The 26,601-nt window shown below is 42.1% G+C and overlaps 1 protein-coding gene across 3 annotated transcripts in view; it reads right to left on the reverse strand.

The window, feature by feature from the left end:
- Positions 1–3,514: 3,514 nt before the first annotated feature.
- FHIT (fragile histidine triad) overlaps positions 3,515–26,601 on the reverse strand; it is a 536,395-nt gene continuing 513,308 nt past the window's right edge. For all 3 annotated transcript variants that reach the window (XM_027882371.1, XM_027882370.1, XM_027882372.1), the window contains 2 exons: positions 11,306–11,409; positions 3,515–3,833 (listed from right to left, as the gene is read on the reverse strand). In XM_027882371.1, the coding sequence (XP_027738172.1) occupies positions 11,308–11,409 (102 nt within the window). In that variant the 3' untranslated portion in view covers positions 3,515–3,833; positions 11,306–11,307. The remainder of the gene's footprint in view (positions 3,834–11,305; positions 11,410–26,601) is intronic.

Consider the following 26,601-nt stretch of genomic DNA (forward strand, 5'->3'; position numbering starts at 1 on the left):
GCTGAGATAGAAATTATTTTGGTACTTTCATGGCTGTCACTGTGTGTGTATTAGGGCTTGAAAGTTTTTCATTAGCTCTATGAGTACTGGGGCATTACGATTTTTATTACTTTTCAGCTAGGGTGTGAGATCACCCCCAGCTCCCACATGGATTCAGGTATTTCTATTTCAGAGGGTGCTCAGTCCCTGGTCACATTTCAGGGTACTGTCACATGCCAGGAACTGACCTTGACTCCCCCACTGCAGCCAGGACCCTCCATCTTAGCATCATCCTGAGTCTGCAGCCAAGTCAGGCTCCCACAGAGACCAACGGAACACTTTCCCTTCTCTCCAACATTAATTAAAAACAAAATACTCTGTTATTTGAGCACAGAGTCAAATGAGAGCCTGATACCTGGGGGAGGGTGTATGTGTGCTGGGGGAGGTTAGAAGCAGCACAGAGCCAATTTCTGAAATACCACGCGATGTCTTCAAGGAGCTGACACAGCCCGTTCCCAGCCCATTGATCTGTCAAAAAACAAGCCCTTTTGAGCTACTGGGGTGGCATCAGCTGTCCCATGGAGAACCAGGAGCTGGTGCATCTGCATCTGTAGCAAGAACAATGCTGAATTGCTGAAAGGGAATTAGCAAATATCATCATGCTGTACTCACAGCCTTTGCTGAAAGCACTGTAAAATACCTGTCTGCCATAGTCCAACCAGATTTGCTGCACGACCGTAAGCCACCTAAGCTGCCTTTCTGTACATGGAAGCATAACAGGTCAAATGAACACACTGGAAAAGCAATCAGGGATGTGCAGAAGCCAAGTGCCTGGGACCTTGCACTGCACAAAATAGGTGCTGTGTGCTAAAGCCTTTAGAGGCCATTCCTAATCTCTCTGCTCATCTCCAGGAATATTCGTGTCTCGCCAGATGGGTGCAAGGTGGTTGTCAAATGGGACTGGGCACTTGAGCTGCCTGGCATGGTAGGGACTGGATGTGTGGGCTGATGGTGTCCTCACGAGGTGTGTGCTCCCAACAACTCATCTGTTCTTCTGTGTGTGGGAATAACTATCCCTGAGACATCTCTTTCACAATTGCTGTTTCAGGGTGGGCAGGGGACAGAGGGCACGTGGAGTGACATCCTGCTACCAGCCTGCTCCTGCAAGACAGTGGCTGAACCACAGCTGGTTTGCTAGTGAAAATAGAGACACACAGGCACAGCCCCTGCAGCCCTTTAGAGAACTGCTCACTTCAGCAAAACAAACTCTTAGTAACTGAAAAGGCCTGGGAAACTTGCTTGCATGTAAGGACAGGGAACAAGAGTCTGAGCTGTGTAAACAGTGAGCACAGTTTAACTCTGTCCTCTTAGGAAGCCACCCCACTGGGACCACTCTACTTGTGCCATGTCCATCTGAGTCCCTGCACAAGCAATTTTTCCTGCACAGCAATGTTTTGTGCTGCTGGGGGTGGAGCTCAGCACTCTGCAGCATCCCCCCAACCCAAAGGCAAGCCCTGGGCATGAACCCATGAGGGTGAGCGATTGAGGTCCTAAAGGACAAAGCTGTTTACAAAGGCCATCAGTGCCTTCAGCATAGCATCTCCTCACATTCCCAGCAGCTGCCTCTTTGCGTACAGCTCCCTGCCTGTGGAAAATTAGTGTAAAGGAATTATATAAATGATCCAGACACCATCCTAAAGGCCCAGGTCTTAAAAAAAGGCAGGGGTTTACTCCACATACTGCTGTCATGTATTTCGTGATCTGCCTTTTCTAATCTCTCCTTATCTCTCACTCCAATCCTTTCTCATGTCCCTCATCTATTGCAAATTCTCTTTTTAAGCTGGAGTGAAGCACATAAATATTTTCATGCTGCATAAATAGGTTGTTTTGTGCATAATGCCACAGGAGGCTTTTTTTAAAAGCAGGACCTTTAGTGCTGTGATAACAGCCTCCTCATTTACACAAATGAAATCTTCCACGGAGCTCAGCACTCATCTCCTCAGCAACCCCCATGCAAAATGGTTGGCGCGGCGCCCGCTCATCACAGCCTACAGAATTAATACAGAATATTCCATACTTAATAGGAAGCCATTGAGAATCAGGTTTGAAAATACCTTGCAAATGTAACTGATGCTCAGGTTTTTCTTTTCGAGCTTCCCAGCAGCACAAGGGTTGTCTCCCTGCTATGTGAAATCACAGCTACTTTAAATACTAAAGTGCAAAAGGAACACCATTTGTGTTGGCCCATTTGCCAGCATCTTTGACCATTCTGTCTGCTCACCTTACCTTCTCTGTCACTTCTTGCTCCCTGACCTTCATTTCCTGTTTATTCAGCCCTTGTTCAGGGTCTAAAAAGTGCAGACACCATCAAAATGAACTTTTCATTTACTCTGTACGGAAAAAGAAATAGTGTTACAATCTGCAGAGTTTTTAAAAGGGCTAATGGAAGATATCGGGGGCCACACTGGGTCACGGTAAATCTTTGAATCAAACTGACTTTTCAGGAGCAATATTTTAACAGCACCACAGTAAAAACCGGAATCAAATGTCAGTAATTGTGTTCTAGTGTTTCTATTTATATTTAACTAACATAAAGACTTCAGACCAATGGACTGAATTGCTCTGCAGTGCATAGCAGAGAAAGAGTTAAGGAAAATTTTTAGAGTTCATCCACTGTGCATTTTCGTAGTTCTGGGGTCAGGTTGCAACCCTCTAGGACAGAGTATCACAAAGCACTTTAATTTGTTCTGGACCCTGACCACACTGTGCTGTCAGGCATGCAAAGCACTGCTGGGCTCTGGTTTGGACCTGACCCTGACCTCCTCAAGCCCTCAGGTAGAGTCTGCACCATATGGCCTCCCTCAGCATGGCTCCTATTGCGAGACGTGGTAGCATTTTGTCTTCAATCCTGATTTCAGGGGACACAGAAAGCTTCAGTTGTCACTTCCCTGCAATTCCAGAGCGAGATTATGGATTCCCTTTTCATGCATGTTCTTGCAGACTTATTTCTTCTCTCTTCCATCTGTTTGACTTCTTTTGCTTTATTACATATTAGCAATCAACAACTAACCTGTGGTGGGTTTCTTCCTGTGCAGGGCTCCAAACATGGCATTTCTTGCTGAGAGTTCATTCCACGTGGGTGGCTCCCACTCATGTTCTTTTGTTGCTGCAAGCAGCCATTTGTGTCAGTCTAACCCTAATGTGATTACTATCCCATTAGCAACTTTACATATTAATTGTTTTGCAGAAGTGTTTTGTATCACCTTAAGCTCCAGAAGCCTTGTCACAATGTATTAAAAGAACAGAGAAAAGAAAGATCTTAGGAAGCTTTACATTTCTTGTTATAGAACTCACCTGAGAAAACAGCAGCTCTCCAAGTTTATCTTGGCTAGTCTGTAACAAAGTCTTGGTTTGTATGAATTGTCATATTGCTAAAAGATCTAATTTTTGTATGATGTAATAGCCCACATACAATAACTGAATCAAAAAGCACAACATGGAGTAAACACTTTGTAATGTACCAAAACACAGTAGCTACCTGATTTTGCTAGCACTTTATTTCAATTTAGGCCAAGGGACAATTTAAAAAGATTCATTCCCAAGTACACAATTCAGAAAAATATGAGTTACTACTCAGAGCAATATCTGAACCAGTGCTGTTAGTTGTCTTAGCTGAAATTCAACCCTGATGATATCCAAAGGTCCAATAAAATTTTTCATAGAAGAATCCCATACTTGTTGAACATAATAAAATTTTTGAGCTGCAGCTCCAGGGCCCCTGAGAACTGGAGAATGAAGTCTTTCTTTCTGAGGACTTTCTTATGTCACTGGATGTGTTTCAAACACTTTGTTACCTGAGAAATATCAAACATAAAAGATTGTTATACATAATAGCATCTTTGATCTTTGTTAGTAAGACAAAATGTAAGGCTGTTTATTACTAACGACTTAGGTGCTCATTAGGATGTTCCGACAGGAGACGCTGACAGCAACAGGCAAAAGGAAATGTTCAGTGTTAAACCCACACACGGCACATTCCAGCTCCTGTTCCAGCCTGTGTGACAGAGAAAGGGGAAAAATCCTTGCACACAACTATTTTAAAATTATTTACCAGAGCAAGAAAGAGGAGCATTTGTTTGACTTTTTATTTGTTTTTACAATAGAGTTCACTTCAAAGTAATATTAATGCCTGCCTTTTACATTGTGCTTTTCATTCCTAACTCACCAAACACCTTCCAACAGAGGTCAGGATCATTTTACAAAAAACAAACATGAAGTGAGGCAACCTCTCTGATGTCCCTGAGTAAGACAGCACAGTTCCAGCTCTGTTGACCGCTGCTCATAGGAACAAAGGATTAGAAAGGTCATCTTGTGTCATCAAATCCAGCTTCTTACTCTTCAAATCTATTTTCCTATAATAACCTCATGCAAGACTCTTTGGGGCTCATGATCTCTTACATAAGCTCCTCCAAATACTCTTTCAAGACCATCATCTCTTGTATATCCTCATCCAACCTGATTCTGTGGGGGGACTCTGCATAATGCCAAGATATTACCCAGCAGTGATTTGGGGCCATCACCCTGAAAATGCCCCCAGTCTCACATGCTGGAGAATGAATGGTGTATCTCTTGCCATGTCTGCTCTGAATTTGTGCCCCTCTTGGTGGTCCATCCTAATAAGAGACCTGTAATAGGTGTCATGACAGACCTAGAAGGTGTTCCTGAAGCAGGGAAATAGAAATGCTGAGAGCCTGACAACTGTAGCAGATTGCAGCTGTGAAAGCTGCGTGTGAAATCCCTGCCCAAGCTCACGGCACAATTGCTATTGCAGCATTAACTGGAGGCTTGCAAGAGCCCCAGGCGCTGACACAAACAGGGCATTTGGGTTTACCCCTGCAACACCTGTCTTTGTGTAGAGACTGACGTCCTGGCAAACAACAGAGCCTCGAGTACGCTCAATCCAACACATTTCCAGCGTCCATCACCCCCTTCCTTTCTCAAATAACTACTTACTGGAGGAGTTATTAATGCCTTTCCACCTACACAGCCTAGATACTGACACTCACACAAAGGCAGGTTTCAAGCTTTGAGGTCACGTTGGAGTTGCTGGTTAGAATGTCTCTCTGGGCTGTTCTATTAAGCAGCAGCTACAGCAATAGGACACCACGATACAAACCTTTGCTAATAAGTGAGCATGAAATGGGCTTTTGGCTTGGTATCTTCAGTTTTGTACCTTCAGAATGTATTTAGAGCTGGCTTCAATACTGAGGGAATTATTTCAGCTTATTAAACACAAAGCTGTTACCCAACTGTTAGATGAGGGCACGGCCCCTGAGCTCTCTGCCCGGGGCTGTGTGTGAGGCTCGGATCCTTGCTGCTGTGGTGGCTGCAATTCTCCAGCCACCCACTTCTTTGTTTGATTGTCTTTTCTCACTGAAACATATGTTTCCTATTCCGATGGCATTTTGAGCAACAGTTTCCATTGTGTGCCCCTCCTGACTGACAGTTTGATGGCAGCCTGTGAATCGCTTGGCACGTGTTTTGTGAATCTGCTTCAAGGAGGGTCTGGCTGCTCAGTAAATGCATCCTTTGGCAGCTTTGGGGGCAAGAGATTAGCACCATTTTAGCAGAGGTTTGGGTATAAAAGTACTTAACCACGGTTGATATCATCCCTATCTGAAGCTCAGCATTGCCCTGTACCTCATCTCCTTTGTCCCAGGTCCTGGGACACAATGTCCACCAGTTTTGCTTGCCTTTCCCATTTTCCTCTCACACAATGTGACACAAAAAGCCTAATGATGAATCAAGAACTGATCAGACTGAAAATATTTGGTATTTGACAGACAGCCCAGTAGGCTCTCAGGCTGCTGGACAGGCAGGTTAAGAGAATACGAAGAGAACATTTGGCTCTCTGTCAGCTTCCTTTGCCACCAGTAACCATTTGCTGCTTTGCCTTTGTGCTGTACAATCTTGTCTGTGTCTCTGGCCCTGATGTTTCTACTGTAGCTATAATTGCAGGATCCAAGCAGTGCTGTACAGAATTCATGTACTCGACAGCTGAATTAAATGGCCACCTATAGGGAAATGAAAGTCCAGAGAATGAGATGTATAACTTTCAGCACAGTACTACTTACAGCCTCAAAACAGAGCCCCGGAATAGGTGTGAGGGGGACATTATGTCTACGCTGGCCTCCTACAAGAGGAAGACATTTCATTTATAACTCTGGCTAACTCTCTTTTAGCTTTATTTTTGTAAGAAATAATCATCTGCTTCAACCAGAAAAATAATCAACCTTGACACTGAGGTGGCTGTGCATTAGCACACCACATTTATTTGGGGAAGCCTTTTGCCCTGAGCCTGCTAGCATGGGTATCACTGCTGTACACAGTGGCTGCATCACTTCTGGCTGTTTCTATCTTCCCTTGAAGAGATAATGTAATTCTGGTGTATAAACCTTCTCCTTACTGCAGAGGTGGAGGGTCTGGATGTTTTACACTTCAAAAATACCAGCAAGGGCCAGATTATGTTTATCTGTGGATTTCTGTTGATATTAACTTTCCTTGCATCGCATTGAAATGACAAAGAGATTACTTTATATGTACTTACTGCAGAAAAAAGAGAATTTTGGGTGAAAAAGCATAGACCCTATGATCTGATCCATCTTCTCTTTGCTATTTCCAACTACTTAAAGCATAATGTCACACTGAAATGAACACCGATTCTCTTTTCCTGACAGATTGTTATGATGTTTTCCAAGGTGACCTTCATAAAACACGTTTCTTTTGAAGCTAATACTTCACTCTCAGGTCATAATAGTTTCACACAGACAAGCAAACCGTCAGCTCCTGCTTTCTAATTAATGCTTCTTGGAGGCTTCTGAGTAGGGGATATAATTAATAACACTTAAGTCTGGAGTGGAGAGAAATCTATAGCTGATTACTAGGATGTGTATTTAATTCTGGATTATACACAAACAGCTCCTGAGTACAGCCATGAACCGCCTAGACCATGCTCTATGGGAATTCCCCAAGACCAGGAAACACCTTAATTCTAACCCAGTACAAGCACTCAAAAATTTTCCCTGCTTACAAAGTGAGGCTCTGAAATTACTGAGGGGTCTCTGCTTGCTGCATCCCTTCTCCCTGCTCCCATTCCCCACACCACAGCATGCTGTGTTCTCCATGACTGCATGGTGGCTCTGCTTGCCAACAAGCAGCAACTATTGCAGAAAATACCCCTGACCATGCCTGTGTTGTCACTGTGGTGCCCACCCAAGGGATAACCTGCCCTGTGGTCCACACTGCAGGTACAGCATCTTCTGTGGCAGAGTGTGTTCTCACTGCACAGCATGTGTCCCAGATCCACTCCTGGATCCAATCCAAGGTAAAGTCATTATTTTGTGGGTTTATGTGGTTTTAAGTACCAGAAATAATAGGAGGGCTTTTCTTAAAACAAGCAAAGAAGGGTGTTGCAAGTCATACTTGCCTAAATTTAAGGAAAGTGATAGGATTTCTCTGGTGTTCACTCTCATGCATGCAGCATGGGTTGTCATGCTCCAGAGGCGCTGGAGCAAAATCAGATGCAAGTCAAATTGCCAGTTTCAATTCCCTCTGGTCAGCTGCTACTAACAGTGGTAATTCCCCTGCTGAAGTCAATAGAACAGCATCTTTCCACACATGCCGAGATCTTGGTGCAGAACAGGCAGCTGGGAGGCTGGATGAGTGCTCTCACAGAATGAGTGGAGGAAAAAAAGAATAAAATTTATACTCTCTTGAAAAGCTGAAATGGCTGTATTACCCAGAAACACTGCCAGACTGGGGAAAAGAGGAAGAACTGACATCAGAAGTCCTGTAAGAATGTGCAGGACACATTATTTGGAGAGATTTTTACATGAATTTGGCATGTTGAATTACACAAAATATTCCGATGGTTAAGCAATTAAACGCTATAGAATACTTGTAACTCCAAAAGTGCTTGGCAACAGAATATCACTGTCAACCTCTTTATGCAAAGGGACATTTTGACACTGTACTTAAGACTGACTGTTTTTCTAATGACATAAAAGTATTATTACTTCAGTTACGCATAAAATAGGAAAACTTCTGCTGAAACTCGTGCAGCCTGGTTCTTCCTTCAGAAATGACAACACAGAGTGAAACTGCCTTTGAAGAGAAACATTTTTCACATACTATCTGAAGGTTAGTAACTCTTTTAATCTTTAGCCTTTTTGCTGGCGTGTGCAATTTAAAATGCACAAAACAGACTCTCAAAACACCCGGCTATAGATAGTTAGAGAATTCAAAAGGCACATCTGAAAATAGGCTTGGAAATTAGGATGCCGCATCAAATCCTGCTCTTTGAGGAAGGACTTCTTCCCTGTGGATCCACCTCAAAGGGCAATCAGTTATGAGACACAGCTGCCCATATGACAGCCAACACTGAAGGAGAACCAGCTTGTAAAGAGGTCTAAAGGGGTCAGATCTTGGTGGTATTAAGCAAGAGAGTGACCAACCAGGGCCATTCTATATCAGAGGTTTTTCTCCGGGGTTATTCAAGAAGGGACAATTCCTTCTAATGAGGTGGGTATACAGTGGCAGGGGGACACCCAGAGACACATGCAAAACACCAGTTCACTCATTGATTTCAGTTGCATCCACTCTAAGCAACTGCACACACGATTAAATTATTTAGAGACAAGCATTTTCTCAAGGGGGTAAACTTAGCAAGGCTAAATGGGTTCACTTCTTTAAGCAAGTGGGTGGATATTTTGGATCATCTCGGGACTGATGTAGAAGCACTCAGCTCTAGTTAGTCAACCAGCCAAGCGGGATCAGCACCAGCAAATGCAGTAGGGAGAGAATCAAGAGCTTCTTGCCTTATTCAAGTATTTCTTAGGAAAAAGAAAAGGCACCTGCAAGTCCTTCTTGATCAGACAGTCTATAAATACAGGTAGAAGGTGCCGTGGTGCCTAGTCAAGTCCTGTAGGAGTTGTGTCAGGTGGTGAAGGACTTGTGATAAATGTAAGGGTAGCTGGAAAAGCTCTGAAACACAGCTCAGCCTGTCCAGGCTAATCTAGCTGAGCTGGGCTACTTTGAACAAAAGAAAATATAATAATGCATGAGGCCTTAAAAATTGCTATTTATTGGCTCCAGAACACCCACATTCAGCTCTTTCTGACTTTCCCTGTGCTGCTTAAAAAAACCTCAAGTCAAGTGGTATTCAGGTAAACCTATAAGTGGCTAAATAAATCCTTTGTAGGTGAAATACAAAAATAGCTTTGAAGAAGGATGCATATAACCTTGTTAATTTGCCAAAAGCTCTCAATCTTCATCACTTTAGAAGCAAGGTTAAGAGAGCAGATAAAGGTCAAGAAATGCAGAAGGTGCTCAGATACACCTTTGCCTCAGGTTCAGAGCCTTAAACCTCAGGAGCAAAACAATGTCAGGGAGAAGAGATTGACAATGATGCCTTATGTTGGGAATCAAGGGTTGGAAGGACTGCCTGTACTAGGCACAATACTCTCATGATAATGATGCCAGTAAGATTTAATTTCCCAGTTTCTTTTAGGAAAGGTAACGACCTTTACATCACGGGAAACTTATCAAGAGGTCATCCACGCAGACACTTGCTGATTTATTTTCATAATAAATGGAAATAGATGTTCAGCCACATGAATTTACTTGCAGGAATGAATTTACACCATCTATCCAGCTTTGAGTTTAGTATCAGTAGAGATAAAGAACCTTTTATTAATATGTGGGGATTTAAAAATCTCTAGAAAAAAAAGCATTTCCACCTCATTTCTGACCAGACCAAAAAAAAAAAAACAATAATCCCTCAAAACTATCAAATAAATAATGGGAAACATTATCACATTGGAATAGGGATGTGCCATTTTATCCTAAGTACTGTTCATTTGTTGCTGTGCCATAGATGAAGCACTTCATAATGCCTCTGTAAGTAGACAAGAGTGCTTACACATGCATTACCTAAGGAAATGCTCTTTCTGGCTGAGTAATTCATTTTTGAGGAGCCTATTTCTGAGACGGTGAAAAGTGGATGTCTAAACGCAACTCCATCAGCCACTGCAGAAACCTGACTGTGTATCCAAACCCTGCTGCTCCAAACCCTAGAGGTTTCTAGGTTCCAGCTGCTGAGGACAAATTTCCTTGGTAGATGGGGATTATTAAAAGATGTGTTACACAGCTTTCCCCATGCCAGTCCGCAGAAGGGTTGGCACAGCCAACCAGTTTGGCTGGAGAAGACAAGAGCGTGGTCATCATGCAAGAAAAAATGGAAAGGGAAGTCTGATGAACTCCAAATGGATTCATCCAAAATGCCATCCAAACGGAGATGGCAGAACGGGACAGGAGATGGGAGCTGCCACGTAAGTGTGCCACGCGCACAACGTGTAGCTCAGCCCAAGATTTCTCAAGCTGGGCTGCAAGCGGTGAGTCACAGGCAGAGAGGAGGGATATTTATGGGATTTTGGTTCTTGAGAGGAAAAAATATGAAACAGTCAGAAATGACAGAGAAATGAGAGTGCTGGATGATGGCAAACAACATATGGGGAACAGGGGAGAGGGAGCTTTTGGCATCCCTGCTGCAGCGCACATCCCAGCGTAACTCATATTGATCTCCGGGGGCCAGTTCATTTCTGCTGCAAGATCTGGCTTCTGGGACTCCAAGTACAAAATGAAAAACTCTCAATTTCTACAGCACCAATGTTAGTGTTTGCCAAGTGTTTTCTCTTTTCTAATCCTCCCAGCAAATCTTTTTTTCTTTTAGGGCCAGTGGAAAATTTAGCAGAACAGGCAGTTTTCCAGCAGGCCTAATTTTAAAAGTTGAACTGATCAGATGATTTAAGATTTGACACATTAAGTTAGCATTTGCTTAACACACTCTATAGTATGGATTCTGCTGGGATTTTGTATGTATAGGTGCATATGCATATCTGGTTATACAGACACAGCAGTTTTTAGCTCTTCATAGAGGTACCAGGCCTATTTTCTGTTCTAAAACCAGAGGGAGGACATGTTAGGTTAGACACTCCTCTTAAGTAAATACTGATGATTCTGATTTCCAGATACACTTTTTTCTTTCTGTCTGGAAACAAAATGCTCTTGGTTGGTGCTGATTTGTTCAGAAGGAGCATGTCATTTCAGCCACTGTTGGAGTGCTGTGTCCTTTCAAAAAGAACACAACCTAAGAGCTTTGATTTCCTTTGTTTCATTCTACATATTCCACCTCTGTCCTCAAAATGCCTATAGGGGCTTGAGCAGAGTTTTGGGTGTTGCAGGAGTAAGTCAATGTATAAATCATTACCTCTAATTTTCCTGAAAATACTTCTTCAGAATTGCTGCTTCAGCTGCCATTTCTTCTTCTGTCCTCCACTTGTCAGGGGAATCCTCTTTGTCATGTCGTTGCAACTTTTTGAGGGAGAAAGAAGAAACAAAAAATCTATTAATATCTTTTCTAGTTTTAATGTCAAATCGGGGCGTGTCTGTACACAACCATTCTAACTATTCCATGTGTCTGCAGGACCTGGTGATGAAAAGGTGGAGGGTGAAGGTTACCGGTTGAGAGTGGTGACAGTTTCCCACCAGCAGTTTACATCAGTAGTTTTCAGAAGCGATAGATTCCCTATCTGCATGCAAGTTATTAGTTCTTCCTTGCCCCTGTTGAAAATGAGACATATCCCTGTAGAAAAAACCAAAACTGTTATTTTAAGTATAATTATATTAAATTGGTGGTTTATTGGGGGGGGAAAAAAAAAGATCAAAAAGATCTAACTTGCACAATATGCCCACAAATAAAGGTTCTATCCCATATGCAGTAAGTATTAAGTGATATTGTCCTAAACATGATAATTTTTTCCTTTGCCACTCAGGAAGGGAGAAGCTGATGGCTTTGCTGCTTTCCTGAAGAAGAGAGTTCTATTTATAGTAAATACTGGCACTTGAGTGATTATTTGTACACATGTCCATTCAAAGAACGCCTGACACTTGTCAAGTGAACACTGCATTTACAACAGACAGCAGAAACATTTGCTTAACAGCTTAAGCGTTGAGATTTCCAGTGTGTCTCTAGGTACAGAGCACAGCACAGAATGTATGAACAGCACCAGCTTCTGAGGAACTTCATAATAATGTCACAAACAAAGTTGGAAACAAATGAATTTACACCTTTTATTCCAGGACAAATTTTTGTATAGGAGATGAAGTGGTAAAAAACAGATGAAGCAATTGTGAACCTGCCAAGCAAACTGCATAACTGTACCTGGCATGTTTAGCAATAAACTAGGATTGTTAGGATACCTCCAACTCACAAATACTTTTATTTGTGCTGTGTTTCTCCTGTTCTGAATGTTGCTGCCAGCTATAGTCCTATGTGCAGATTTCTCTCTGCTCAGCAGATGAAGCTGCATTAGAAAGCTATTTCCTTTCACGCCAATACAATACAGTAGCTGTAGGCAAATTAAAGTGTATTACTGTTTGACTAGTAAAGGACTAATCTTCATTGTTACATTAGCACTAGGAGTGTTATAAATCCATCTTGTACAGAATCAGAGAGAAAGATTTAACAGCCAGGAGCTGGAACAGTGTACACACTGTCAACAGGCACCCTCTGTGTCCACGTGCCTGCTCTCACCCAGTGTACACACCAATACTGTGTGTGGGTACCACAGCTCACCTGGCAAGGAGAGGCAGGTATCAGGAAGAGCATACATCATCCTGTACTTCCCATGGACTGTGAATACTCACACTTGACAAGAGGATGCACCAGGACAAGGTGAGTGGTGGTAAATCAATTGTCTGACTGAGGTGTGAGCTGTTTTACGAGAAAAGCAGTGTCCTGCTCCTTTGACCCAGCACCAGCAGGAGATACAGCAGGTAACAGCTAGAAGGCAAAGGAGGGCAGCCCCTGTTCCTCAAGGTCTCCTTGTTTAACCTGCAAGAATTGCTCTTAGTGACATGATTTGGCTGCTGTTCCCCCTTGCTATCCTTTTTCTGCACAGCCCAGGTGAGAGCTGACTCCAGTAGGAGACCAGTAAAGTGGGGGTGTGACTCATAGGCTGTGGAGTTTTTTTCCTGTTCAAAGAAACTGAAGTGAGTAGTAATAAGGAGGCTTAACCTACAATGGCTGTTGTTGTTGTCTAAATTAAAACTGTGAAGCTGCAGACCACAGTGACTTCTCAGAGCTGGCAAAGGCGAGGGTTTCTTTTGCTACATAACAGCTAACCTTTAAAAATAATCAATCTTTGACTTAAGGTTAAAAACAGATATATGAGGAGCAGCAATGAATTCTGGAACTTGCCTGGAAACCCAGCCTGTTTCAGCAGCCCTGGCTCCCCAGCCTCAGCCTGCTTTCCACGCAGGCGTCACATTCCTCTCGTACACCCAGGTGTACAAAGGTGCACCCAGATCTTGTGGGCACACAGAATGTCAAACAACAACAGACTATGGTGTTAAATCACTGCCACAGCCAACATGTTCCTTGTTCAACTGACTTACAGATGAATATTATTTCAGTATAAAAGGGCTTCATCTACCCAGACAGGATCCCAGGACTATTCTGTGTTCAAACCTCTTACTGGGTCAGTCATTTCTGAAGTGCAACAAGCAGTTATCACCCCAATGCCACTTAGTTTGTGGTATTACCTAATTAACACTGTAGATATTTGGAAAAGCATCTCTAGTGGCTGTCTTCCCTTCTCTGGCACCATCATACTTCAGCTCCAGTGCAAGCCAAACCACTTAGCTGGCCATTTAGACACATAATAGTTAAATTATGGATAGCCTGGCTAGTTCAGAGGAGGGCCATGAAGTTGATTAGAGGACTGAAGCACCTCCCCTATGAAGACAGGATGAGAAAACTGGGGCTGTTCAGCCTGGAGAAGGTTGTGTGGAGGCTACAGAACAACCTTCCAGTACCTGAAGGGGCCTACAGGGAAGCTGGAGAGGGACTCCTCATCAGGAACTGTAGTGATAGGACAAGGAGAAGAGGGTACAAATTGAAATAAGGGAAATTTAGATTAGAAATTAGGAAGACATTTTTTACTTGTGCTGAAGAGCACAATTAAGGCCCACCTCTGCACCTGCCTGATTCTTCAGATCATCTCTTGGCATCTGCTACGGGTCCTCAGCGGTGACAAGATATTGAGATCATGGATGGGTTTGGTCTCACCTGGTCATTTCATGTGTTCTCATGTAATGTACTTTTCTACCTGTGAGGGTCTCTGTAAGCAAAAGCTACTTTATGTAAACTGGGTTTGTTTGTTTTAATAGAAAAAGGCTAAGAGAGTCCCCACAGTATTTTGGCAAAGTTAAAAAGATATGTTAAGGAAAGAAGAACATACATATTTCAGTTCTAAATTGTACTGATTTAGAATTCAGGTGGGAAATGAACATAACGGTTGATTCTTGCTTCTAAGGGACTTCTGTGCCTTGCAGTGTGTTCACATCCACATGCACATCCAAGTCCCGCTTGTCAATCTTTACAAACCTCTGACTTGCTACTGAAAGTTTGGATTAAACAAGGAAAGCAATGCTCTCTAGAGAGAACCTAGAGAATGCCCTGAGGTTCTCCTGAAGCTAGTGGGAGAAAAAGTTCCTCTATCTGCCAGATATCCATCCATAAAAACTAGTGACACCCCCTTGTTTTCTACCCCTGTCAGGCAATAGAAGCTGAACTATTTGAGCTTGCTCAGATATATCCAAACAGACTGGCTTGAAGTCTGTGATACTTTCTGTAGACTCTGAAAATAAAAAGGAGATTATCCAGAGCCCCATATGATCTGCCTGACATGATTTTCTGTTAGAGAGGCTTTGCCCAGATTTTCCTGGACAATCTGAATAGAGTAATAGAGGAGACTAACAGACCTACATCCTCTCAAAAACCCTTTGATTACCTTCTCTATGGTTCCTGGGACAAGGCTTGCAGATTTCCCAAAGGACCCTAAACACAGCCAGTGCCCTTCTTGCCATGAACACTTCTAGAAGAACCTGCTCACCTTCAGAGTCCCTTCCCAAGCAAATGTGTGTGTGCATTTCAAGTTGTGGTAAGTAGCTGCTATTTCAAGTGAGATGAAAATAGCACATGATGAGGTTGCAAGAGCCACTTCTGTGCAAAACACTGAAGGAAAAGGGACAGTTTTTGCTCAGGGTCTTTCAGGGACATGGATGGGGTGATGGGATCACCACCAGGGCCTTTTCCAGAGCTTTGCAGGCATGCCTGGCTCATCTGACAAGAACTTTTTGGTGGGTAGCAGGAGAGCCCTTGTCTCCCCTGAAGCTCAGCTCCCCTTACGCATGGAGCAGAACTGCAAGGAAGCACAGCCTGTTCTCAGCAGTGTTATGGTACTGTTGGTCATAGCTGGCCAAACACAGACTAAAATTTACAACTCCTGCACTAAATGGAAGAAAGAAGAATTAGGAAGCTGTAGCGATTAAAAAAAAAAAATTATAATCCTGGCAGGAACAGAGACAATGAATAATAAACTAAACTACAAGGGATGGATTTCCATGAAGTTTTATATTGACACGAACCTAATCTTTTCACTCTAACCAAATCCTTGCTTTCCAGGCTGCACTCCAGGAAAGAAGCAGGATTCCTGTTATCTGGACTCGGCATAGAGGCTGAGAGCAGAGTCTGCAATATTGCATTGCTGCAGGGCAGTGCACACCAGGTGCACACCAAGGCAAGGCAAATCTCTAAAACCTTTGCTGTAGAGCTCCAAGCTAGTTACCATTTATAACAGCTAGTAATTGTCCTGTTTTCACAGAAGAAAGGTGATGCAAAAGCATCAAACCAGATGGAAAAGATGTTTTACTGCAATGCTCAGTAAGCCCCAAATTCTGTGAAGCCAAACCTGTTCTTGTATTACTGGAGTGTCTCAGAATCATTAACATAAACAAGAGGGTAAACAAACAGATCAGCATAGCTCAGATAACTCCAAAAGGAGAGAACAGGATGAGAGAGCATGAACAGCTCTTTTAGAGAGTATCCATTATGCTAACTTTTTCTTTTAATATTCTGAAGAAGCACCAAGACACACATTAGTCAGTTCTCTAATCGCAGCTGCCCAGCAAATTACACACTGTATCTGCTCAACATTCTTCAAGCACTAAGACTCTTGTTTATAACTTAGAACATCTTCTTGCCTTGCAGTACAAATAAATGCGCTATTTCTAAGATATGCCCTTCTTCAAGCAGATCATTACTGATGTCTGACTTCTTGGGCTTCCTGATAAATTATCCTCTTCTTTCACCTCAAGCAGAAAATGCTCTTCCACCGATAATCTATGACTGTCAGTCTTGATTACATGTAAACAGTAGAGCTCTTTGAATATTTCTGCTTGTGAAAAGTGTTCATTTTCTCACTCATGTCTCCCAGTGTGAGATGCTGGCAGACCTGACAGCTGTACTTTATGTTATTTTATTAAAGTTGCTACTGCTGCAGAATGGTCTATGTTTTTATCACTGCAAGTCTTAAGGGAAACACAATATTGTTTTATAGCACATTCACATTGGGGAACCTCTCCTTCTTGCCCTTTGTGGAAGAGCCCAGAATTCTCAACACAGCAGACTATAGGGGACCTGGATCTACGACTGGCTGTTGCTTGAAGTAATATGTATATTATGTTTTGCTCTACTTATGCCATAACGCCACCAGAAAAGCAGCCTGTGTAAGTAGGCAGCTCTAGCCAAAAGTACTGGGAAAAAGCTTTTATGGTAGTTAGAACTATTCTCACCGCCCATGAATATTTACAGTTGATAGTTAACAGTTTATAACCTTCAATGCATTTAACTAAAAGAAAAATTACAGTGATGGATGGAGAGTAATTACACCAAACTGCAGCAACATAACAAAACTCAGCTGCTTCAGCTATTATAAAATATAATATTATCAAAACTAGCAGCTAACAAAAAAAAAAAGAATGAATATTTGCCAGCAGCTTGGATCAGAGATTAGGCATTACCCAGCTGCTGGTGTTCATTATTACCAATACACCTTGGACACCCAATCATCTTTTCCATACTTAAATCCTACACGTGGGTGAAACCTGCAGAGTGATATTTCAGCATCAGATTAACACACGAACCATGAGGAGGCTGAAACTCTCATCTCTCCTCTCCAGTAGCAACCCTTCTCCAGAGAATGAAGACAAAAATTGGACCCAGGGCTGCTACACGTACCTCCTCCTCCAGCTCCCTTATGGCCCCAGAGCCACAATCAACACACACCACAGCACATCCCTGCCCCTCTTCTTGCACTGCAGATGTGGTGGGGCCCCACCCCAAGCATCCTACCATGTGGGAGAAAAACTCAAGGACTGGGCCAGCTATACCTCCTAAGGGCCTCCTGGTCCTGGTGATGAGTTATGACTTCAGCCATCTAAACCTCCTCTTGTACTGCTTTTACATAAACTCCTGAATTGCTTCCTTTGCCCTCTTCTCCATGGTCTTCTCCTCCTTGTTTTTTTTCCCCAGTGCTTTCTTTCCTTTCACTTATCTTTGTATTTAGCTAGGAAAACTCATTTCCACCTCTCCCCACAATGTAATTAAATACAACATTTACAGCCATTATCTGTACCTCCCACTATGCTCCAGCCTTTCCTCACTCTCTGTTGTCTTGGTGAAATGAGCGTGAGCTTCTTTGTTGGCAGCTCCTCTGCCAGTCCAAGCCTCCTGCCTCCATCCCATTTGCCTTCAGCTGTGGCTGTAGTCTCGACTTGACTAGCAATGTAAAATGAAAGATTAATGGATGAAACACAGCAGTTTCACAAAGCAGCTTCTCAGGGGTTCTGCAGTCTTATATATCCCAATTTACCTATGGGGGGAAATCATTACAGGAGCTTCCAATTTAGGGCATGTGCCAGCTGGGCATCCCCCTGCAGCTGTTCTGGTCAGGGCCCCAGGAAAGGCAAAACCACAGGAAGAGAAGAAGTGTGGCAGGCTCCCCCTTGACCAAACAAGACTGACCACCTACGAGATGTGGTGATGCAGTGCTAGAGGCCTGTCTGCCCCCATCAGCTGCTGTGGGATCAGGACCCCTTTCCAAGCTTCTTCCAACCTTGGTGCCACTTGCAGCCTGAGCAGCTCTGGCATTTCAGTGCTTTCCACATCTCTGAGCCCATCTCTATATTTAATTACAGCTACAAAACTGCTGTAATTTAATTGCTCTAATTTACAGTGAACACTGCAGAAAAAACTCACATCCTACAATTTTCTCATATGCTGACTTTGCTTATGATTCTATATCACACAGATATCTGCATTTGCATGAATCAGAAATCCCTGTTTTTTGGGCGGTTTTTACTTGCTGCATTAAGTCTGAATTATTTAAGGAGATGAAAAAGAAGCCTAAATTGTCTGCCATCTATATGACACAATTTTTAAACTATCTACTGGAAAATCCTTCTCCAATTGTTTTACTGCTTCTGCATGAAATATGCTGGTACCTCACAGCTGCTGATATTATTGATGCAAAGCATATATTCCATTGGAAACCTCAGTTTATCAAAGCTCTGTTTTAGAGAGTGGTGTTTTTTTCCCTCCTGTCGACTCTTTGTCATAGTGACTGCAAAATTTTTTTTTTTTTTTCAGTTTTATTGTTGTGCTTTGGGGAAAGACTTGAACCTCGCACTTCACATGGACATATGAATAACTGCATCCCTTTTTAGCAAAGCACTTAGATGAAGAGAATTTCGTGAAAACACACATAAAGGTTAAGTAAAACCCTTAAGGGTATGCGTTTAAGTGCTTTGCTAAAATAAACTCTGCAAACCCTAGTTTCTAACAAGTCTGGATACAAAAATGATAAGAAAAAAAGAATAAATATAAAAGGCATCTTAAGAAATTTGCTTTTGAAAGTATAAAAGACAAGTAAGCCCACAAGCAGAACGACAGTTGTATAGAAAGCACATTTGCCATTTGGTGAAATATGTAGATTTCACTCTGAAGAGCTCAGATGTTGACAGACTTCCAGTTTGGCTCCAACTGAGATAAAATTCTTGGAAAGTGAGCACATTACAAAGGAGATACTTGAAGGAATATCCACTGGGGTAAGAAGTCCTGCCAAAGGCTTGGGGAACTGCTATTTACAACCTGATATGAATCCAGGCGAGAATATATAGAAGTGTTTGGACACATTTTCACCCTGCTCGTTATCCTCCTAGTTAGCAGATAATGTTAGAAACACCTCTGTAGTCTTCCTCACCTGGGAAGAAAAAGTAGATTATTGTGGGGAGGTTCCTGATGGCATTGGCTACAGAGGGCTGTCTGCACAAGAGAAACGTGTTGCATAAAGACCTGGGTAAGAAATGGCAATGTCATCAATGTGATAATGTTGGAGGAAACCTTATCCTGCGTGCACAGCCTGCCATGCAACATTACTCATTTGGAAAAAGGCTATATTTAATCAAGGAAAAGCACTTTAATCAAGGATAGAGTCAGTGATTCAAAAATTTCATGCAGGTGCATGTATTACTTGACTGAAAGCCTCTTCCCAAAAGGTCAGAGCTGCAGAGAGATGTGCATGTCCCACTCCAAGAGCAGAGATAACCTCGAGGTGCCTGCATCAGCCTGATGTATTCTGGCTCCTGCTGCAGGGACTTTCAAAGTCAGAACTTCCCTTACTAATCTTCTTAACTTCAGACAAATATTTGCCATACCCTGAGCACACTCAGTAAGATTCATGACATGCCAAGGAAGATACATGTGTGTTAGGGAGGTTGATTTGGTTTATTTGCTTTCTTTGTCTTTTTCTGACAGCACAAAGGATATCAGCTGCAGGCCCTACAGCATCAGCACAGAGCAAGTTCACTGCACAGGGGAATATGAGCATGCCCCCACCTCCTGGGGATGTTTCTGTGTCCTCACCACATCTCTGGGTCTTGGAGGAAGAGCCCACAGTGGTTAGGAGATCTCTTCTTTGGGGAATTACCTTGTTCCTATTAAAAAAAAAAAAAAATCCTCACCTTCACCAACACTTTCTGAAATTAAGATGAAAACATTCTATCAATGTGTTGTGGAGTAACTCATCCTCTGAGTCCCTCTCTCCACTGATTCTAGGAGGATTTTAAGGAGACTTCAGATGTCTGAAGTGACACATACCATGTATTTGAGGCGAACCACTGGGGTTTCAAAGCCTGCTTTTGTCTGTGCTTCTCAGGAGACCCCTCGCCCGCCATCAGACCTTCCCAGGATCATCCTGTCTGCTTTCCCTACGGTGCTCAGGATCACAGCACTCCTGGATAAAGCCACATCCCCAGGATAGGCTTCTCCCCCAGGCAGCCCTCAAATACTTCTTTAGCTTTCAGCCTTGCACATGCAAGGCTACCTCGCCTCCGAGATTGCCTCCCAGGGATTTAGGCAGCCAATACCCTCTAGTAAGTAGGTACTAAAATAGGTTGAGGAATAAATTGCTCTCATTTAACATTCACTCAAAAAAATACGGCTGCATTTATTATGCAGCATATTGTTTTATATACTGTTTTGTTATAATAAGTCATGTTTAAAATGTCATGACATTTAAATCTACAGCAGTAAGAGGGAAATGCTGAAAAAGAGCAAGATGATCAAAAAGGATTTGAAAAATCCTGGTGAAACTTTATGGGCCAAATACCCTCATTATAGTAAAAATGAAGTCACAAAAGAGCTTAAAATTCATTTGTGAGAAACACACTGTAGAGAAGCTCACCCTGCCCCTTCAGGTCTCTGTGTCACTGTGGTGTCCCCAGGTCTCTGGCAGGGCAGTGAGTGTCACCACCAGCTGCTCAGGGACTCAGGCACCTGCAGAAAAGCCCTCTGGGTGCTCTGTCTCCCCTTGCAGATTTAGCCTTTCTCTGTGCTGCCCTTTGCCACTGAGCCACCACAATACTCTGGAAAACTCTACTGCATACACCCCTGGAACCTGTTAATGCCATTTGTCTCAGTGAGCAGCTGGATTTCAATGTCTGCGCTAAGTCATGCAAATGAACTTTACATATAATATAAAAGCCTACTTTAATGTGGCTTCATAGCCTTTGAGGAGACACAGAGCCTACCACGTCTAACACTGATGATTCACATGCACAATGGCAGATTTTCACTAGAAAGTCTTTTAACGTTAAAAAGAAAAGAGTGCAGATAAAAGGAGCTACTCTGTTCCCACAGATTCAGTGCTCTTGTTTTCCATCAGGCCTGGACCCATATGCCAGCAACCCTCACTGCAGCTTCCATGCTCCCTCATCCCCCTCCAAGGGAAAAAACAACAACAACTGCAACAACAAAACAGATGGCAATGCAACGAAACATTAAACCCGATCCCGCTACCTGAGCCGTACCATGAATATTTCACCGAGGCATGGGGTAGAAAAGACAACAAAATGACCTTTTCTGCCATCTTAAGGGATATTTAACCTTGTAATTGCTATAGACACACTGAAGACACAGAGAGAGAGACAACAACTATTTAAAAGAAGCTGTGTATATTTCTAAAAACTAGTGTCTCAATGTTCCCATTACAACCTGCCAATATGAATGACATTTACTTTTGCTCTGAGAAATGAAAGAAACTCTAAAAGACAGACTGCATTAAGAACCTATTGATATTCCACTGACCTAGTGATATAAGAACCAAACAAGTTTTGTGAAGGGCAAATGCCCCAGAGTCTGTAAATTCATCTCCTAAAGTAGCAGCAGTAAAAGAAAAAAAAAAAATCTTCAATGTCTAGAATATTTTAAAAGCCCCGTGGAGGCTCACACTTCTTACTGTTCTGATGGCAGTGGATGGCACCAAACCCATATATGGGAGCAGAATTGGAGATTTCAGACAATCACCTATCTATTTTTTCCAACTGGTTAATATTGCTGGAAAACTCATGCAGGAAATTCCCTTAAGAGACATCATATGGGGTTTCACCCAAGTTATTTTTTTCCATATTGCCCAAAAATCGCAAAGATATATCACCCATAGAAATCTTCAGTCCCAGATCGTGTTTGGGATGGATGGACACAGGAGGTGTAAGCTCTGCAAGAGGTCCCTGCATTGCCTTCACAACATTAGTGAAAAGACAGACCTGGAGAAACTCAGACTGGGATAACAGTGTTTTTTTCAGGGGGTGGAGGGGCACAGACTGCCTTCGCTTTGAGGGGGAAGAATCAATTTGTTCCTCTTCCAAGCTGCAGTTTTGGCCTTCTGTTGAAATTCTTTTTCTGTGGAATAAGACCATAGTTGTGTCCTATCCACATAATGGCCATGCAGAAGAACAAGGATGGCATAATAGCCTGGGAATATAATATTTTGCAACTAATTTAAGTGAAGGGACTGTGAATTTGGGAAGAATCAATTTTAGCTGCATATATATGTTGCAGTTAATTAAGGCTGGTAGCCTCTCCTAGTAGAAAGGTGGTTTTGATGAAAACAAATTGAAATTCTTACCAAACTGCCTAAGAAAAAACAATTGCCACTGCCCATGCTACAACTTCCTAGACATCCAGTGTTTCTCTATTGAAATCATGAATTGATAGCATTTGCATAACAATTATTATTTACTAGGTAGACTTCAGCATCATTGCCTTTGGACAGAATTAGTGTTACAGCCTTTGAGCACAAATATTTCAGAAATATTAATCTGAAAAAGTAGCAGGAACTTTCTTAGTTTGCAATATTTTTGCAAGTTCTGTTCTGGTGAGGATACCCTGGCAGCAGAGCACCACCTTCTCTTACCATAATCCAGAGCTACAGAAAACCCCACACTGCATGAACGGGTCAAACACATGACTATGGGGGATGAAGGGTAAAAAAAAAAAAAAGGTACAAAGACAGGAAAAGTAACCTAAACATTCCCAATTTTCAGAGACAAAAAGTAATTTTGTTTGCTTTCAGTTCAATCAGTTGGTTCATGCCTTAAGAAACAATGAGATCAACGGAAATGAAAGCAATTTCCTGCAGATATGAATAAAACACGGGGCTCAGCTGAGAAGAGGTTGTACACTGCTCCACAAGCACAGTCAAATACTCGTGGATTAAATGCTGTGAGAATGGATCATGCATGGACTTGCTTCATCTCAATTTGCCAGACTAGGAATTTGCAGGTTTCCTGCTCCTCCTTCAGAAGGGAGTTGATTGGGAAATTGGTTGTATAGTCACATACATTGTGGAAGACTTAAAAATTATTTTGTTTATTTAGACACATTTTGAAGTCAGAGCAGGGCACCTTGCAATCAGTGCTTCTTCCATAGGCCTGCTGCTACATTTCTCTCCTTTCTTTAGGTCTTTTTCCTTTAAACAAGTCCTCAAGCAAAAGTCACAAAAATTATCATGTTCTCAGTGTGTCTCAGGGTTTTCCTATGCACATACTGAGGTGTACGAAGGCACACAAGCTCTCCTCATTCATCCTGACCCATGATCACTATTACATTTAATTGCAGAAGACACTGTCTTCACAGTTTTATTTCTCATATGACATCTTGTGAATTGCTTTTAAGAAAAGCCATTTACACAGCTTCTATATATATGTAAACCAGTACTCTAATGTCACACTCTTGTTTGCACATACCCTTGCATTCACGTCAGCTAGTCCTAATGCAAAAGCAAATGGCCCTTCATGTATTTCAGTTAGGAAACAGTAGCACGGATTTTCATAAAACAAAAGTTTGACTGATACTGTGCAAAATCTGTTCCACTGAAAAATTGGCATCTCGCCCATCATATTCCACAAAGTTCAGTATCTTTGTCGGTGCTCATCTACTTGACTTCTTAATTGTCTGTGTTCACTGGCTGTATCAAATGGAGTTTTCTTTTTGCTTTTGCTCAGTGCATATTACATCTTTTAATCGGTATATATAATTACTTACCACAATCTGCCATGCCAGATTTTCTAAGCATTAGTCTAATTAACTTAAGCTTGATAATTACGTTTCAGATATCATAACAGTACGCACAGAACTTGCAGATTATGCTGTTGGCTTAGCTGTTTTTCTGATAACATTTTCCCCCTATTCTTACTTTTCGGTTTTTCCTTTTGCTTTTTCTCTTTCCGTATGGGGTGGGAGCACAGGCAGAAAGAGGGACTGCTGTTCTCTGTAAATGACTCCAAGGTTCTCCAAAAGCAAAAGTTGGCAGTTTTTAATAACAGGCCATCAAGTAAGTCAACACAAATGAGAATAGATCCACAATGCAGGATTTCCTCTTTTTATAAGAATAAAAGATAAATATGTTGCTGAAGAAAGAAACTTGAGCTTCCGATAGCGGAAATCATAGAGGATTCAAGCACAAACCTACAGCATTTACTGGCCAATTATGAAAGTACTCAGACTTTCCACAGGTCTCCAGCCTGAGCCATTCTAATTATACGCCTGTTGGCGACAGGCTGCCGCCAGGGAGGCAATAAATAAGTGATAACATGCATGGGACCTGGCACACGTGCCTTTTCAGCACAGAGAGATCATCCTTCACAAAGTGATGCAGGCCATCTGGGCGAATGAAATATGCAAGCCTGAGACCCCAGGTAAGAGTAAATAGATGCAGAGGACACTTGTGTCACAGTAATAAATAAAGGAAAGGAAAAAAAAAAATCTGTGGCAGGCTACAGATTTGGTTTTCTGATGTAAAGCAGCTTTTCTGTTCATTTTTGTCCAACTCACTTTGCTATCCTGTATTATTTGATTTTCTTTCCTCCTGGATGAGGGAATGGACATTGTGTCCCACCACATTTAATGGTTTCTGTCTGGTGGGAAATGGGACAAAGCCAGGAAGACCAGACCTCCTCTCCCTGCTTCCAGAGACACTGGATCTGTCTTGTTGACTGGAATGCAACAAGCCACATTCAGGTCCCAAAGGCACCCAGACCACAGGTTGGGTACTTGGCTGTGAACCCACTCATGTTACATCTATGCCAAGAGCCCATTTGTAAGAATTTTGGGTGCAGTGGTGCATAAGTGTTTTCAAGCCCACACTGAGAACCACACCGAAGACTTTGCGCTTAATCTGTGGTTATTGGTGAGGATTTAATCGGCTATAAATCACTGAAAGGCTGCTCAACTGCTCCTGTATTTTAACAGACCTCATGAATAGAGATGGGGACAGGCAGTTCTTGCTGAAGTTCCCCTCATTTCAGCCTGTATTTTCAGACGACTGAAGGGCTGTCACCCTTGACAGAAAACATTATCAGCAGTCAAGGAAGTAATCAGGGTGGCAAGTACATAAATAAGCATAGCATAAATCTGAATATTGGTAATTAGCATTTGATTCAATCAGACTAAAAGTGTTAGACCACTGTAGCAGTGATTCCTTATAGAAAACTATTTAACATTCCAATTATCTTTAATGAATTAACCTCAAAGTATGGCTGAGGTGCAACATTCTAAGAATCCCTTTGCTCATCTACAGTCCACTTGCAACTAATTTCACTTCACAAGCCTACCTCAATTAACATTTTTCTGTATTTCACACATCAGTAACTACAGTACTGAAATATGCACTTCTTTCCCAAATTTAATAGTTGAGATACTTTCATTTTTTTTGATTCTACAAATGAAGGAAAATAATTTCCTGCTACTATCTCAAACCAATTAAAATTCTTTTTATATTGGTTTTGCATCTTTTCAATATATATATGAACCAAAAAGTCCTACATTTTTCACATAATAATTACTTGGAATTGATCTGCTATGCAGCACTCCAAAGACAAAGGGGTTTACAATTTGCAAATTCTAATGTTTGATTTACATTTTCCATTGCTAGAATTTTTAAAGAATGCTTTTTTGGTTGAAGGTTTTGTATTAGGAAAGAAGACTCAAACAGTACAACTAAACTACTTGAATTTAAAAATAGGAAAAAGTGCAGATTTATTGATAGGCCTGGAAGGAGAACACACTGCCCCTTTTCGGCCACTGTGCAACTAAAATTACCAAATAACTATTGTAAAGTAAAGAAAACTTTTGTATCATACACCTTGTGCATTTTGTAGCACTGGGAGGACAGATCTCTAATTGCATGGTGTCACAGAGCTACCAAAAGCCTCTAAGATAGGTTGAGACTGGTCAGTGGCTTCCTTATCTGCACAACAGCAAAACTGCTGGGCCTCATGGCTCTTTCCTTCTGCTTTCCTTGTTTTTTTTTCCTGTGAATGGTGTAAAAAGACATAGTGCCATTTAATATCATTCCCACTTTAACAGGGAAACATGGAGAGGAATCTCTTGCTCTGCACCGTGGTTGCGGTAAAAGGAGCAGCATTCTCGAACAGATTATAAATCTGACATTATTTTCCTTTTCACTCCATGTTTGCAGCATTATTTTAGCATTAAGAAAAATGAACACACATGTAAGATAACAGCATCCACGCAGCAATATGGCATAGCTGTTATTCTTCTTACAAGCATCCAATTTAATTTTATCATGAAATGCCACACAGTACCGATTCCTGTGTTCTGTTCTGTACTGATTTTAACCTCAGTGTAGAGTTAAGCATTTTGTGATGTGCATATCTTCTAGAGCTCATTGTGCAGAGCATTCCAGGAGAGAGACATGTGGGGAGACAGTACATGACTCCTTCTCATATCAGGACTGTTGGATTTTCCTCCTCCAGCTGAATCACCCACATGATGCCACAGAGCTTCACTGTCATTCCTTC

This window comes from Empidonax traillii, unplaced genomic scaffold (genome assembly GCF_003031625.1).
Source record: "Empidonax traillii isolate 1590-97213 ecotype Southwest subspecies unplaced genomic scaffold, ASM303162v1 scaffold104:size2570737, whole genome shotgun sequence".
NCBI classification, from domain to species: Eukaryota; Metazoa; Chordata; class Aves; order Passeriformes; family Tyrannidae; genus Empidonax; species Empidonax traillii.